Source organism: Emys orbicularis, chromosome 5 (genome assembly GCF_028017835.1).
Source record: "Emys orbicularis isolate rEmyOrb1 chromosome 5, rEmyOrb1.hap1, whole genome shotgun sequence".
In the NCBI taxonomy this organism is placed as follows: Eukaryota; Metazoa; Chordata; order Testudines; family Emydidae; genus Emys; species Emys orbicularis.
Genome location: NC_088687.1, coordinates 87,702,997 through 87,719,367, shown reverse-complemented (window position 1 = coordinate 87,719,367; position 16,371 = coordinate 87,702,997). Strand labels below are relative to the sequence as shown.

The 16,371-nt window shown below is 37.7% G+C and overlaps 1 protein-coding gene across 1 annotated transcript in view; it reads left to right on the top strand.

Annotated features, from left to right (window-relative positions):
* PCM1 (pericentriolar material 1) overlaps positions 1–16,371 on the top strand; it is an 80,916-nt gene that overhangs the window by 54,735 nt on the left and 9,810 nt on the right. Inside the window, exons 23-34 of the mRNA XM_065405173.1 lie at positions 634–995; positions 1,717–1,884; positions 3,567–3,623; positions 6,745–6,917; positions 6,999–7,127; positions 7,811–7,949; positions 8,162–8,299; positions 8,545–8,678; positions 9,430–9,564; positions 10,613–10,810; positions 12,387–12,446; positions 15,543–15,681. Coding sequence (XP_065261245.1) covers positions 634–995; positions 1,717–1,884; positions 3,567–3,623; positions 6,745–6,917; positions 6,999–7,127; positions 7,811–7,949; positions 8,162–8,299; positions 8,545–8,678; positions 9,430–9,564; positions 10,613–10,810; positions 12,387–12,446; positions 15,543–15,681 — 1,832 coding nt within the window. The remainder of the gene's footprint in view (positions 1–633; positions 996–1,716; positions 1,885–3,566; positions 3,624–6,744; positions 6,918–6,998; positions 7,128–7,810; positions 7,950–8,161; positions 8,300–8,544; positions 8,679–9,429; positions 9,565–10,612; positions 10,811–12,386; positions 12,447–15,542; positions 15,682–16,371) is intronic.

Below are 16,371 nucleotides of genomic sequence, written 5' to 3'. Positions count from 1 at the left end.
ATATTTTAAATTGTCACGGGATGTTGTGAAAGCCAAAAGTATAAATGGGTTCAGAAAAGAATTGGATAAGTTCATGGAGGATACGTCTATCAATAGCTATTAGCCAAGATGGGCAGGGATGCAATCCCATGCTTTGGGTGGCCCTAAACCTTGGACTGCTAGAAACTAGGACTGGTCAGTGGGATAGATCACTAGATAAATTGTCCGATTCTGTTTATGCCCTCTGAAGCATGTGGCACCGGCAACTGCCAGAAAACAGGATACCGAGCTAGATGGACAATCTGTCTGCCAGTATGGCCATCTTTATGTTCTTCAGAACAATATGTTGCTGCACTGATTTAAAAAAAAAAAAGACACCATATGATTATACAACCATAAATCTGAAATATATATCTCTGCATGATAAACTCAGTGGGTAATGTGAATTTCTTCTAATGCCTGTAACTCTCTTCCATTTTTTTAAATGTTGCTCATTCTGCAGCAGCACCTTACAGTTGTTGGCTATTGGGTAACTGTATAGGTATTCCTCAAATCATGGATGAACCTATAATTTATTTGTCTGATAGCATTCACAGTTCCTTCCCCAAAGAGCTTTGTTGTAATATGCATTTTACAACTTTTCTTTCTCATAAGGAGTCAGAGACAACCTGAAGAGGAAATGGAAAACAGAGCAGTTTGGCTAGATGACAGCCAGGAAGGAAGAAAAGAAAAACAGTCATTCCTGAAGGCAGGGTTTGCGGTTTCAGTACAAAATACGGCATCTGGTAATCATAAAAGTCAGTCTGATACCAGCCGGAGGAGAAGAGAGTTTGATGAGGAATCTTTGGAGAGTTTTAGTAGTATGCCTGATCCAGTGGATCCAACTACTGTGACTAAAACATTTAAATCTAGAAAAGCATCAGCCCAGGCCAGCTTGGCATCTAAAGATAAAACACCTAAATCGAAGAATAAGAGGAGGAGTTCTACTCAGCTAAAAAGCAGAGTTAAAAATCCTGGTAGGTTTTCAGTTAACCTTAAAGGCACTGAGACAAACTCCATTTTAATCATATAACTTAAATGTTGCTTCGTCTGTACTGTGGAGTGTAGATAGTGTCATAATTAACGTTATAGTTTTGGGAATGGAAGTTAATTTTACACAGGATGTGGAGATGGTAAGTGATGGAGCAAACGTTTTATTTTTGTCATCATAAACATGTCAGAAATGCTAATGGCTTGAACACCAACAAGATGGGAGTGAATTCCGCAGTGTTTAATATTGTTAAAATTGTTTTTTTAAGAGAAAACCAAATTTAAATTGCAGTTTGTTTAAACAGTGTAACGTAGTACAGAATTGTTTGCCAATGTACATACGCTCATGTAAAATACGTTTGTGTTGACCTGGGTGCTTGTAATCTGCCAACGTGCTTCTGCATCAGACGTAGTTATTAGCCAACAAAAATTCTGTGGTGAATTGCATCTTGCAGACTATTCATTGTTAATACTTCACCACTGCTCTCCGCTCTATAACAATCTCTAATTCATGTTTGACACCGTCAATGCTAATTACATAGACATCTCAACCTCCCATTATTATAAAAATAATTTAAGTTCTGCATAGTTTGAAGTAACAAAAGAGTGGTTAACAAGTCTTTGGATTGCACTTTTGAGCTGTCATTAAAACTGACTAGAAACAGGTGATTAAGATTTTTTTCAAGAGACACTTTTTGTTCATTTAAGGTTATGAAAGTGCCAGCATTTCTAGTACATGTGAACCTTGCAAGAGTAATAGGAGCAGGCGCTCTGTGCACAATGAAGAGGCTGTTCAAGCAAGAGTGTTCAGCAAAAAGAATCAAGAACAATTGGAAAAAATAATTAAATATAGTAGATCTACAGAAATGTCCTCAGGTATTCTTTTAATTAATCTGAACAATATTAAAAACTTCTGTAAAAATGTATTGATCCTGTAACTCCTTATTAACTGTTAAGGGTATTTTACCAGTCTTCCTGTAAGCTATTAAAGGGTTTTTCAGGTAAGGGACAGTCATTTCATGACTTCATTAATTAACTGCTGTCACTATTAAAGTCCTTGCTAAATGTGTATATAGGATACACATGTAATATTTTAGCCCTTGCATCACATTTTTAATCTTCAAAACTCCTGTACAAATATTGTGATAAAGCAGAAAGTGTTTTGAAGTAGACTAAATATTACATTTAACATAATTTTGAAACTCAACTGTAATCTTACTATAAACACTCTGGGGAAAAATACAAGTACACATTAATGTTGTTTTATGGGAGGTGCTGGTTGTGCTAGATAAACAGTCATGGCAAAAATCACAGTTAGAATTTCGGATGATGTATTCCACCTGCACTTAATATTTTAAATTACATACTGTACTGCATGTTCTTTCTCTTTCCATTCATGTTCACATTTAAAGGGACTCTTTCAGGATTAAAAAAAGTAAATCTTTACTTAACAGTCATATCTTTAAAAATCTGCATTTACATTTCACTATTTACACTGCTTGCTTTTTTCAATTCCTGCAACCTGTATCATGAACATACTGTAGTAGTATCACTTTTAGATTCTTACATGTTGGCTCAATGCTGCAGTGTTTGGGTGGAAACACTGCTTCCCAAAAGATGTCTAATGCCAAAATTAGTTAAAATAGTATATTTTACTTAATTCCACAGAGCATATTGGTTACTAGGTTTTGTAGAGGAGAAAAAGAAATTCATCAAAACAAACACCTTATGATGTCCCTGTAAGTGTCCCTCTTTCCCCCCATTTCCTTTCTGACCTTTATGAAACTTAAGAATTATGATTTTGATCCATTGCTTCTTTACTACAATTAATCAGACTTTGTCCTTCTCTTCCATGTAGTTTATCTCTGGTCTCAATATCCAAAGGTTTATGGGCAAATTATGCACTTGAAATTGCATTTGTGGTTCCATTCGGATCTTTGCATATATGATAGGGTACGTCTACATTTACCGGAGGGTCCGGCGGCAGGCAGTCGATGTTCTGGGATCGATTTATCGCGTCTGGTTTAGACGCGATAAATCGATCCCGGAAGTGCTCGCCGTCGACGCCGGTACTCCAGATCGGCGAGAGGAGTACGCGGCATCGATGGGGGAGCCTGCCTGCAGCGTCTGGACCCGCGGTAAGTTCGGACTAAGGTACTTCGAATTCGTAGCTGAATTTGCGTACCTTAGTCCGAAGTGGGGGCTTAGTGGGGACCAGGCCAAAGGGCAGAATATGGGCTTTAGTGTTTATCACATTTGTAAACTGATTCTTGGTTTTAGGTTAAATATTTTGAATATCTTTGGTGTTTGTCGTTTAATGTTGACCAGATTAGATTGTATTTCTTTTTCTAGTTAGGATAATTAGTTTTAGTTGCTTAAAACAAAACACACAACTTGCTAAACAAACAAACCCGCTCCTCCTGTCTCCCCTCCACTAGTTCTGCAGATTCAGTTTAGTGTCATTTTAATGAGTCTTCCTCCCATTGATTCATATAGACCGTCTTTATTTCTAGTACACATTTTTGTGTTTATCACTGTCTGTCCCCGCTTTCCTACAGCACATGCTAGGAGAATACTGCAGCAGTCTAACAGAAATGCATGCATTGAAGCCCCAGGTAATGCATTAATTGCTTAGCTTCAAAACTGTTCACAGCTACTTACTTTTCTTTCTTAGCTTTTGTTCTAGAACTAAACTGTGTTTCTCAACAGCTCTTTTATTGAATTAGCATTATGTATACTAATTTATATTGTTGCGAGTATTTTATTTAAAAAAACAAAACAACCCCCACTCCCACCCCAGGAAAACAAGAACCTTGTGTTTTGCTGAATATTCGATAACACAGCTACTTTGAATCATAACTGGTTTGTACTTCATAGTTATCCTATTTAAAGTACAATGTGGTTAATTGCATTAACAACTGCTTTTGATACAAAATATACATGTAGAACATAGTAAAATTAATTACAAGGGGCATTCTTGTGCCCTCAATTATTAGCCTGCAGCTTTGGTAGAATTGGTTGGATTCAGTCTACCATTGAAAAGCAAAGTACATTTAAGTATGCCAGTAAATGTTGAAAGGCGACCATTCTATTTTAGTCTTTTAAAAAATAAAACTGCATTTAAGCACACTTGTAAGACTGCTGAACTAACATCAGTTAGTAGATTTAATACATTTGTCTGCATTCTTGAATAATTTGGTAAACTTTGTTATAAACCACAAACATTCAACTGTATTTTAATTAAAGAAGAAAAACAACAGAACTATACCACATAGTACTTCTGTTACTTTAAAATAGCAGGGAATGGCCCTTTTATTAGGATCAGTAAGCTTATTGAGTTTTCCAAGAACTATGCTTCCTTCTACCCTTTTAAAAATAAATAAATAAATAGTTAACTGTTTCATGTAAGTAAAGTTAATAGAACTTACAGTACTACTACTGGGGAAATTCTGCACTACTACATGCATACGGAAACACGTCCCCCCAAAGATTCTCTTTGCTTCATGCAGAAAAATGGTTTCTGTGGGGAAGCAAAGATAAGCTGTACGAGTGCTCACTCACCGTCCCTGGCAGCGCAGGTGCGTCTGTTCGGGCAGCCGTGGGAGAGGTAAATCACCGTGGGGGTGTGTGTTGGGGTTGGGGATGCCCTGGCTGACCAAGGACGTTAGTCCTGGGTGGGGGTGGGAGGGTGGCAGGAGGAGGATGGAGAAGGAGTTCCCCCCTCCCCTGCATGGAGTAGCCAGGGCTGAGTCAGATCAACCTCCAGAACCCTCTCCTGGCTGCAGGAAGCTCTGCACTCTGGGGGTGTTCCAGGTGTGGGGGGTGAGACTCAGGTGGGTGCGGAGGGGTCCAGATGCATGAGGGAGCAGCTCCTCATACAGTGACCCCTCACCCCTCTTTCTGGCCCTATCGCTCCTCAGCCACAGGGTAGGGAAGAGGTCACAGTATGGGCTCCCCGCCCATCCAACCCCTGTGCATCTGGACCTCCCCCCCCGCCAAGTCTCACAGTCCCCCACCAAACTTCATCCCCTGTATTGGGAGCCCCTGCACCCAGAACCCCCAGACCTCCCTCACCAAGATCCCCTCTCCCTAACCCCCCCCCCCAGCATCCATCCCCCTGAGTCTCCCCCCTTACATTGGGAGCTCCCCACACCTGGACTCCCCAACCAGCTGCACCCTGGCCCCACTCCCCCAGCATTCAGCTGAACCCCCCACACCCAGACCCCCACACCGCTACGCCCTACCCACCTTCACCTGAACTCCCCTCCAGAGTCCCATTCCCCCTGCACCCAGAAACCCCACCCAGACTGCTTCACACAGAACCCTGGTACTCTTGAGGGAATTCTGCACCAAAATGTTAAAATTCTGCAAAGTTCTGCATACTTTATTTGTCAAAATTACACAGTAACACAATAACTACCAAAATAATTGAGAATGCTGCAATTTATAATTTATTTCAAAATGCTTGTCAGCAAATTATTGAAAATGGTGCGATTATATTGTGTTATTTTGACAAATAAAATATGCAGAATTTTAAAATGTGCACAAAATTTTTAAATTTTTTGTGCAGAATTCCCTCAGGAGTACAGTACTTTATTTTCAAAGGAATGGAGACCATTTTTAACCTTGCATACAACTCAAAATGTTGAACAAACATTAATAAGAGGTGTGAGTCTAAAATCTGAGGAGTAAATTCACCTCTACAAAAAACTCAATTTGTGTGTGTTTCTCTCTCACACACATTCACACACCTATATCCCCCAGTCCTGCTTACATGAACCTGGGATGAAATTTACTCCTACTGTAGCATTACTGGAATGTTAGCCTTTGCTCCCTGGCATTTGTGGGCACCTGGATTCCTGTAAGCATGTGTTCACTGGGCTAGGCCCGTCTGCTCTAGCCTGTTCATAGTTTGGAGGGCGATTCTTTTCCCATGCACAGCCATTGCATTCTCCCTCCCCATGTACAGCATATCAATAGGATTTAAGTGTTGCAGAAGGTTTTGTTGGGACTTCAGCAGTTTGGTGAATATTCCCTTTAAAATGCAGAAATTAGCACCAGACCAGATTTTTTTTGTTCCTTGTTTCTTTAAAGAGGATATCTTATGTATAAGGCTAGATTTTTCAAAAGTAAGCTTGTGATTTTGGGTGCCAAGCTTGAAATACCTTAAAGAGGCCTGGTTTTTAAAAAGTGGTCTACCTATGCTCAAAACCTGTGTCCATATATATGTGTTTGTGCATAATGTACTCAGTTATATACCACACCTTTAAAGTTATCATTCAGAAACTTAAAGACAAAAAACAAAGACAAAAAGCTAGTCCTGATTTCTAAAACATGGGAGTGTATGGTATAATTTAATTACTATGTTATACATAAATGTTTACATGAAGGCAAATGGCCTAAAATAGTGGTTTTTGACCTATGGTCCGCGGACCCGTAGGGGTCTGCAGACTCTTAAGATTTTCAAAGGGGTCCACATCTCCATTTAAAATTTTTTAGGAGTCTGCAAATGAAAAAAGGTTGAAAACCACTTGTCTAAAATATAATTTTATTATGTTTTAAATTTTTGTAGCCTTCAGGAAATAGTAAGCTTTAAGAAACAGTAAACGTGCTTAATGCTTAAAATGTAAACTGAATCCAAGATAAAGTTTTCAAATATAATTGAGGTATATGTCAATAGAGAGAGAACTATCAAGAATTTCATGAGCATAGATTGGCTCCTTTATTCCTCTACAGAAACTGGTAGCGATCTTTCCATGTTCGAAGCTTTGCGAGACACCATTTATTCTGAAGTAGCTACTCTGATATCTCAAAATGAATCTCGTCCACATTTTCTTATTGAACTTTTCCATGAGCTTCAGCTGCTAAATACAGACTACTTGAGGCAAAGAGCATTGTATGCATTACAGGTATGCAAAACATTTTATTTACATTATGAATTGGATAAACTTTCTTCACAATATAGATTTAAGATGCATTATATTTTCTAGGATATAGTGACTAGACATATATCTGAGAACAATGAAAAAGGAGAATGCACAAAGTCTTTGAATTCAGCTACATGGATAGCTTCAAACTCTGAACTTACTCCCAGTGAAAGTCTTGCTACAACTGATGATGTAAGTTTATTTTATCTTCAGAAACTAGTTTAATGTGAAATTCATTTCATCATCTTTCAGTTTCTGTGCAGGTTGTTATGCTGCACTCACCATAGTGACTTGTTTTCCAAAATCCACACTAGCTTATAAGCAGTCGCTTTCTTGTAAGAAGAAACTTGCTAAAGGATATCTTCACATGGGAATTATGTAGAATCTTGTTTCATTTAATATAGAAAACTAGTGTAAAAGCTGGTATGAATGGTAAAGAAGACTCAGTGCCCTGCAGTTAATGTAAAGAGTCCAGATTACTTCATATTTGAGACTGAGATTCTACCAGGAACTTGCAGCAATTCTTGTCAATCCTTCAGCTGTCAAAACTGCTTCAGGAGTGGGAGGATGAGAAAGGGGGTGACCACTTCCCAATAGAATCCCAAAGACTTAAAATTTTCTGTAGTTTGTTAAGAAATCACAAACACCAATGCCTTATTCAATTATATTACCTATATATGGATGCAAAACAGATCATTATAGAAGCACCCTAAGGATTTACCTCCTTCAAAGTTAGGTCATTCCCAGTATGGACGTCTGGGAACACATTTTGTAACCTTAGGGACAGGGTGAAGAGAGAATCAGTGGCTTGCTGGGATAGTTGAGGAAGCATGGCATATGCTTGCTTTGTGTAAATTTGTTTATATGTTTTTTAGGAAACCTTTGAGAAGAACTTTGACACAGGAGCAAGTAGAGATTGTGAACAAAATGATGCGGACAATGGCAGTACCATGTCGACATCTTCAAATTTTGAACCTTTTGCCACTGATGATCTTGGTAAACATTACATTAATTGTCAGTATTATACAATATATGTGAACCATTAAATACTTTTGACTAACTCTGAAATATTATACCTCCTGTATCCTAAGTAATTATGTCTCTTGAACTTAGACATAATCTTACTTTTTAATTCATTATTACAGTTAGGCACATTGTGTTTGCATATGCATACCTTAATGTAGATTTAAAAAAACTTATAAAAAGTATTTTTGCTCTAAACATAGGCAACACCGTGATTCACTTAGATCAGGCATTGGCTAGGATGAGGGAATATGAGCGTATGAAAACTGAAGCTGAAAGTACCCTTGACTCAGAGGGCTGCTGTAGTAATCTCCAGAGTGCTTCTGCTGTTAAAGTAGAAGGTATGTGCATATATATGTATTTTTATTTTGTGTTTGAAAGCAGTATCTGTAGATAATATCAGGAACTATTCACCGGACAATTCATTTCCATCTTAATTGTACTTTATTGTAATTTTAGTTTAATTGCTTAGGATTTCTGCCATAACTAAACATGCAGTTTTAACTTAAAAATACAGTGTACTTTTTGAAACTGATACTTATTAAATAGAGAGATCTTATGGTTTGAATGCACTTTATTTTACAAGGTCCATCTACTGGGGAGAGTCACTGTGTGCCACAGCCTAGTGAAGTTTCTACTGTTCCATGTCCTCGTATAGATACTCAGCAGCTTGACCGGCAGATTAAAGCAATTATGAAAGAGGTCATCCCTTTTCTGAAGGTAAGAGATTTTTATTTCTGAACTTTTGTTCATCAAGAAAATTATCACACAACGTAGTTGTACAAAACAAATTATGAAGCAGCAGTAGCTTCTCTATATGTATGGTTTAAACTAGGTTTCCAATTTAAAACAAATTTTGGACCCCATCTACTCTAAAATAAACCTTTTCAAGTTGAAGTGTAAATGCAGAAATGATTAACTTCCAAGCAATCTTACTCTGATGCTGTCACCACTGTAATCTGAACATAACATAAATTAGTTAGATTTGTGACAATAATTCCTACTGGCTGACATTTTAAACCCTCTATAGCCTGAGGTTTGCCTATGAATTCAAAGAGGCTTACAACTGTAGATATCTTTTAACAATGCCGTCCTGCATATATAGGGTTTTAAATGTTCACAGCCACGGAGTATCTGAAGATCATAAGATGGTTGTAAAATTTCTGGTGGCTGGTGTGAAGTAACTGTATTGGAAAGGTGGAATAGGGCTAGGTTGGGCGTAGATTTTATATAAATAAGGTCTTCACTATAATTCCTTCTGTGTGGGGCCCTTAAGGTTATGACATGGGTTAAAAACACAACCTGGTTGTGCCATGTGAATAGAATGGAACTGAACCATGCTTCAACTGTGTTCCCAGAACATGTTACAGCTCTGGAAAAATGTCTGTCTGTAAATGTCAGCTTTAAGATATGGTATAGTGACAACTTTTTTAAGTAGTGATAATTTTCTTTGTCCCCTGGGATTTGCTAGGAACACATGGATGAAATATGCTCTTCTCAGCTATTGACATCAGTAAGACGTATGGTCCTGACTCTTACACAGCAAAATGATGAAAGCAAAGAATTTGTGAAATTTTTTCATAAGCAACTTGGTGGCATACTGCAGGTCAGTAACTTCTCTTCATAAATTTTTGTTTTGGGCTATATTGCAAATTTGATAACTTACAGCAGATGCACAATCTCTAGTCTAAACATTCCTTAAATCTGTACTATAGAGATCTTGAGTTTCAATAGTGCTGAGCAATTTGCAGCTCCTACAGATGTCTGAAAATCAGGTCATAATTTGAGTTACACAAACCCTTGCCTCTCTTCTCCCTTCTTCTTTGACATATTAATAAAATAGTACATTGTTTCCTCACATAAATATCACCTCTTCTCATATCTCCCTCCCAATTGGTCTCTCAGGATGGGACAGTAGTACAAGTCTGGCAACACGAATACAGATTTGAAACCTATGAGCCAGCTGCCAGCATAATTGATATTAACGTAACTTTTTTGGCATTTGGTCAGAAAGTCAAGTATTTGATCAAAATTAAACCATCCTTTTATTAGTGCCCACATACCACAGTGATTGCATTTGTTGACAGTACTGAGAGAGATCCATATATGGTTCTTGAGCAATGTCAGCAGACAAGTTTGCTTTGGCCTATTACTTGCATGGATACAAAGAACAGTCAAGTTCTGGGAATCCTGATACCTTCCACAACAAGCAGCAACTACATTATAAAATATGAACAAATATTTAAAATAAAATACTTGTGGAGAAATACATCTGCTGAGTTAGCCTTTAAAGGTAACCATAATGATGGTTTTGTGGGCACGCACTTGTACAATACTGAAACTAGAAATTTACTTCATGTGGACCACTGGAAAGTCAAGTGATCATGACTTTTGACTGCCATAGGCTTGGGGCCAATTCAGATCCTTGACCTGATAACGAGGAGCTCCATGTTACGTCATGGTGGATTCCATTTAAACAGGATATGGTTTAAACAAGCTACCTAAACAATCTGTTTCTAACTAGCTTCGCTCTGTTTGTAATATGCTAGGTTCCTGATCTTCAGGGGTATATAAGGAAAAGCTATTTAGTCTTCATTTCAGTTTTAAGATCATGACTCAAACTGAAGAACTGTTTTTTTTTTTTCTTTTGACAGGATTCACTAGCAAAATTTGCTGGTAGAAAACTAAAAGATTGTGGAGAGGATCTTCTTGTGGAGATCTCTGAAGTTTTATTTAATGAACTAGCCTTCTTTAAACTCATGAAAGATTTGGACAGCAACAGTATTACTGTAAAACAAAGATGCAAAAGTAAAATGGAAGCAGCGGGAGTGATACAACCTTATGATAAAGAGGTTAACTGCTTAAGCTTTTTCTTTTAAGCATGTAATTTTTCTGATTTCAGTTAATATGTGCATGTTTAACTTAAAATTATTTTAAAAACTTTTCCTAGAAAAAAGAACATATGACTTCTGAAAGCTTATTTCTGTTAATATGACATCACAGTAATAAAATGATTGTATATAGGCACATCAGTTAGTCCTCAGTGGCCTAGTGCATGGAAGATGTCAGAGATAATGCTCTTCCTGTCACATTTTTCTGTTTTTCCTCATAAGCAAAAAACATAAGATCCAACCTTATAAATATGCACAAGTGAGTTTACTCAGGTCAATTGTCCCATTAAAGTTAATGAGATTATTCATTTCAGTAAATAGTTGTAGAATTGGGCTCATGAGTGCACCACCTCTCTTGCCCTGCACCTTCTGCCCTTCCATCCACTACTTCAGTGAGACTAAAGTTTTGCAGAAAGACTACTTATGCTGCTATGTCAGTGAGCAATCTGGCAAAGTTTCAGTTTTGGCAGGGTTTCTTGGATGTATGACAAACTTCAATAAGGAATGTAAATAAAATGTTAACCTCTTATTAAAAAGAAACACGCAAGTTGAAAGTGGACAAATTCAGTTTGGAAATAAGTGTACATTTTTAACAGTGAAGGTAAACAACTATTGGAACAACACCAAAGGTTGTGATGGATTCTCCATCATGGGCAATTTTTAAATCAAGTTTGGATCTTTTTTCCTAAAAGATCTGCTCTAGTGCAAACAGGAATTATTTTGTGGAAATTCTTACACACGAGGTCAAACTAGATGAAAACAATGGTCCCTTCTGGCCTTGGAATTGATAAATAAGAATGTAATAAAAATTCTCCTCCTGTAATGCTAATAAGAGTATCCTTGGTACCATCTATATCAACAGGATGTATCATGAGAACTTTTAGTTCTGGACTGTGGGATCACATGGTGGCACATCATCAGGGTTCATAATGAACTTACTATAGAAAAACTAAATGAGAACAAAAATACTTTGTATATGCTAAATGAATACTACCCCACCATAGCATTAAGCAACTACCTAATTACTTCCTTTTATATACTGTAATTGTTCCTTTTTGTATTTTAATGGAAGCCCTAGTAGCTTTCTTTGGAAGTCTCAAATAAAAAAAATGAAGCTCAACTAATTTCATTTTAATGTGAATAGAAACATCTGTGAAATTGGGATAGTACAAGAGTCATAAAAATTCATTAAAAAAATATAACTGAACGGTAAGATACCTGGCAAAGCATTTCTGAATGAGTATTATAACTCCCAGTAGTGATGACACCTATTTAAAGATGTATCCATTCAAAAACTACAGCAAGACTTGAGAAATACTTGCTAGAGTATTTTATTGCCATTTTCGAGATTGAATTTATAATAGTAGGCATTGTATATAAACATAATTCTAAGTAAGGGTCTGACACTGCTAAGTCAATTTTTTCAAGTATTTCAAAGCCATTTCTGATTTAAATGTGGATTTATATGTAGGCTAAATTTTGTAATATGGATATTTTCAATTCAGAATTGAAGATAATTTAATTGGTTGTCTTCTAGGCAAAGAGAGTTCTTGAGGTAGGAGTTAGTTCATCTGCTGAAGATATTGATGAAGACAAAGTAGGTTATACTTATTTTTTAAAACAGTAGCTGTCTTTACTCCTTTTTGTAAGAGAATTTCCCAAGTCATTAGTTATCACTTTCAGTGCATTTTTAGTAATGATTTGAACAAAAGTGATCATACAAACCCAGTGTCTCTACACAATCCATTTCACTCTGATTCTTGGAAAGCAAATGTTTCAAAATTTAATTTTGGTTGAAGATATTATTTAATACCCTCTTCTGTCTCCTCGAACTGTTAACAACTCTTTACTTTAGTTGTCTCTGAAACACAGTGTGTACCGTAACCTATTTTTTTAAAGTGCAGCTTTCTGAAAAATTATTTATGTAGAAGAAAGTGAACTTCCTTAATCAGTAGATTCCCTTCTGCATGTATTCAATAATGGCAGTATACTTTAGTGACCAAGATCTACTCATTTTCATTCTGTTAGCACAGCAGAGCCAGCACAGCTTACAGACACTGAGTTTGATTCTATTTCTTATACATTAAATTATTGTTGCAGAGCCAGATTCTGCCTTCAGTTATCTTTGTGCATCCTCATTAAAGATATTCACAGTTGTGAAATCTCTTTGAACACAAACGTTACATCAGGTTTAACTGAAAACATAATGAGACCTGCAGGATCTCTGTTAATGGTGTTGCAAGTGTGAAAGAGCAAGATTGACTTTGAGACCCGAGTAATAGTTTGCAGGGCTGGCAATTTAAAACAAACAAAAATAGCAGCTTATAAACTTAGCAGAATTGATGTAGAAATAGACACAATAAACATGGAATTCCTCAATATCTTTTTTAGTATCTCTCTTCAGAGTAGAACCACATCATTATTCCTTTTCAGTACTTGTTCTCAAAAACTGCCTCTGTACAGCCTCACTGTGATATGTATGCCTTCAGTGCCGTGAATGCAGAATCATCTTGAAAAGCAGAGCAAAGAGGCCACTTCGCAGATCCAAACAAAGAGGTTATAAAGAGGACTTGTGGCTCCAGCCACTTTCAGCTTCTTTTTGATAATGGCTAGCTGTGAGCATAGGAACCTTTTTCTGCACCCTTCATGATTAGCATAGTTTTTGTGTGGATTCTTTGACTAATCACCATTGTATGATGTTCAACTCCTACTTCTTTTGACTCCAAATGACCACTCAGCTCTGTTAGCTACCTTCTTTCCCTCTCTCTTACTCAGGGTTGTCGTCTTGGTAGGCTCTATGGCAGATCTCTGCAAACAAGCAAGATTGAACTGTGCTTGGTGTGTCACTCATTTGATGTTCATAAAGAGTCACATACCTTGTCTATCTGTTCCTTCCACATGAATATTCTTTGAGGTTGCTTTGTGTGCACAGGGTTTACTACTTGCAGGTGGAGGATAGTGAACAATGCTGCACTATCTTACTGTAGGAGCCTGAAGACTAGACCCTTGGAATCCTTTGGTTCCAGGTCTGTCTAAGTATCCACCTCCTTTGGCATGAAAGAAGTCTTCGAAACTTCTAAATGTCCTGGTGTCTATTCTGAGGTCTCCTTGAGATCTGAAGTCGCCTGGTTCCCACCAAGCCTCCATAAAGTAGTCTAAGGCCACTGAGTATGTGTTGGATTTGATTTGTCTTTTCAAAAACATCTGGGCACACAGGACGAGTTTATGCTTTTATAGCCATTCTTTTTCCCAGTTCTTTTTCTGTCTTTAAGAAAGAAAAGGCACACTCCTGAGGACTCTTCTCTAAGCAATTGTGAATGTTGTTTCTATGAGGAAAAACAAGGGTATTATTGTTCTGAGCAGCGAGGACCCTGTGGGTGAGAGACTCAGATCCAAAGACAACCTATATGAAGTTGCCTTTATACATTAGTCTAGGATCAGATTCTTCCGGCCTTTCATGATATTTCTGTGGCTTTCAAAGTGGATTTGATTTTTACATACAGTCTTATTGTTGTATGGGAGGGGCTATCAAAGAAAAAATATGGCAGTGGTATCAGCCAGAGAGCTGAACATATTTCTAAATAATTAGGTGGCCACAATCAGTACTTTAGGGGCCCTGTTTGTGCTGCTCCCTTTGCACTATTCAGATGGAGCAAAGGGAGTGAAAACCACCTGCTGGGAATTCTCCCAGCAGCGGAGGTCCTCCAAAAAACCTAGAGCCTGATATAACTAGCTCCTGAGCCTCTCTGCTCAGCCCCTGGGGTAGGGAAGGCAGAGTAGCTTTATCATGCTGCACACTGGCTATTCCCAGTTGGCATATGGTCTCTAGGGAGTAGTCCTGCTCTCCTTGGTTTCCATAGACCAGATGGAAAACAAGCAATGGAGCAACCAGAACTACTTTCTCATCCTTCCCCTGTGATGCAGTAGGCATCAGTGTGGGAGCTGCTGATCAGCTATAGGAAGGAAGGGACCAAAAGCAATTTGGAGTGTTCCTAGCTATCACTAGAGCTGGTCCTGTAGCTGCAAGGTATGCAGTGAGTGGCATTTGGGGAGGTAGTGTCCCTAAAGCTTCCCCGTAGTAAAAAGGTTGATTCAACACTACTCCAGGTAATACGTTTTCAAGTCATTATCATATATTTCCTTCACACAATTGTGCTTGGGAGCCACATCCAAGCCATAGTTACATATGTGGGTCTCTCTTGACCTGGTGTCTTGTAGTGACATTTTATTTTGAGAGCAGTTTTCAGTCCTTGTTCAATGACATTCTGTCATCCTCATTGGTTATTGATGGTTATATTAATTTCCCAAGCATGAAGATCTAAAGGAGACTATTCTGTAAGGAGAAAAAGACCAGTGAGGTGTCCTGTCAGTGTATTGCTTTTGGAGATTCAAACTGTACTCCCACTTCCTCACTCCTTCAGAACTTTCTGTGAATTCTTAAAATTAGTAGAAAGAATGGAGGGCAATTGGAGCTGTGGGTCCTTCTCATAATCTCTCTCAGAATGTTTGTATTGTTGAAGGAGGTACTTAATCTGTTCCATTGGGTGCTTTTTCTCCTGATACTTCTAAATGTTTAGTATAGCAGAGGCAATGCACTTAATTGTTACGATGAGTAAAAACGGTTACAATAATCTTCTTGTCCAGAATAAGGGAAAAATCTATTCAATAGAGGTTTAATTTTACTTATGACTAGGACAAGGATGAGACTGAAACAGTTAAACACACACAAGAATCAGAACTATACAATGATGGTGAAGTTCCTCAAAGTATGAGATCTGATGCTTCTGATCAGGAGGAAGATGAGGAGAGTGAAGGTTGTCCGGTGTCTATAAGTAAGTGGTTTTTTTATTGTTTTGGTAGCTTGTTACTCAGTTTTTTACTGTAACTTCATGGAACTAATTTTATGACATAATTTTTAATTATATACTCTTTGGGTGTGCTATAGATGCATAAGGTTAATAGGTCTTATCTCAGTTTTCTATTAACTCATATAGTTTCTCTTCTCTGTGCACGATTGTTTCCAGTACTACATTTTCTAGTATCTTGTCCAGTCTAGGTTTAAATGCCAAAAGCAGTGGAGCTTCCACTACTTAGAAGATTTATTCCATGGATTTGTGTCTTATAGGAATTCCCATCCCATCAAATCCATGGGCCATATAGTCTAGTAACCTGTGTCTCAGTGGCCAGCCAGCTTCAGAGGACGGGTCAAGAAACTCCAAATTAGGCAGATGTGGGATAAATCCCCTTCCTCATCTCCAGTGAAGGCCTTGTCATGATCCCTCCTAGTTAGATTGTCTTAAACATAGAAGCATGTGGTTTACATCCCTTCTGATTTTTTTTCTTACCATTAAGAACTATTTTTGTTATCCACATACATGTCCAATCACTTTTTGAATCTTGCCATGCTCTTAGTTTCTGTGATATCCTCTGACAATGAGTTCTACACTCTATTAATGCATCGTTTGAAGAAAGTATTTCCTTTAAATTTCAGTGAATGTTCGTACGTTGAGATCCAGGGAAAC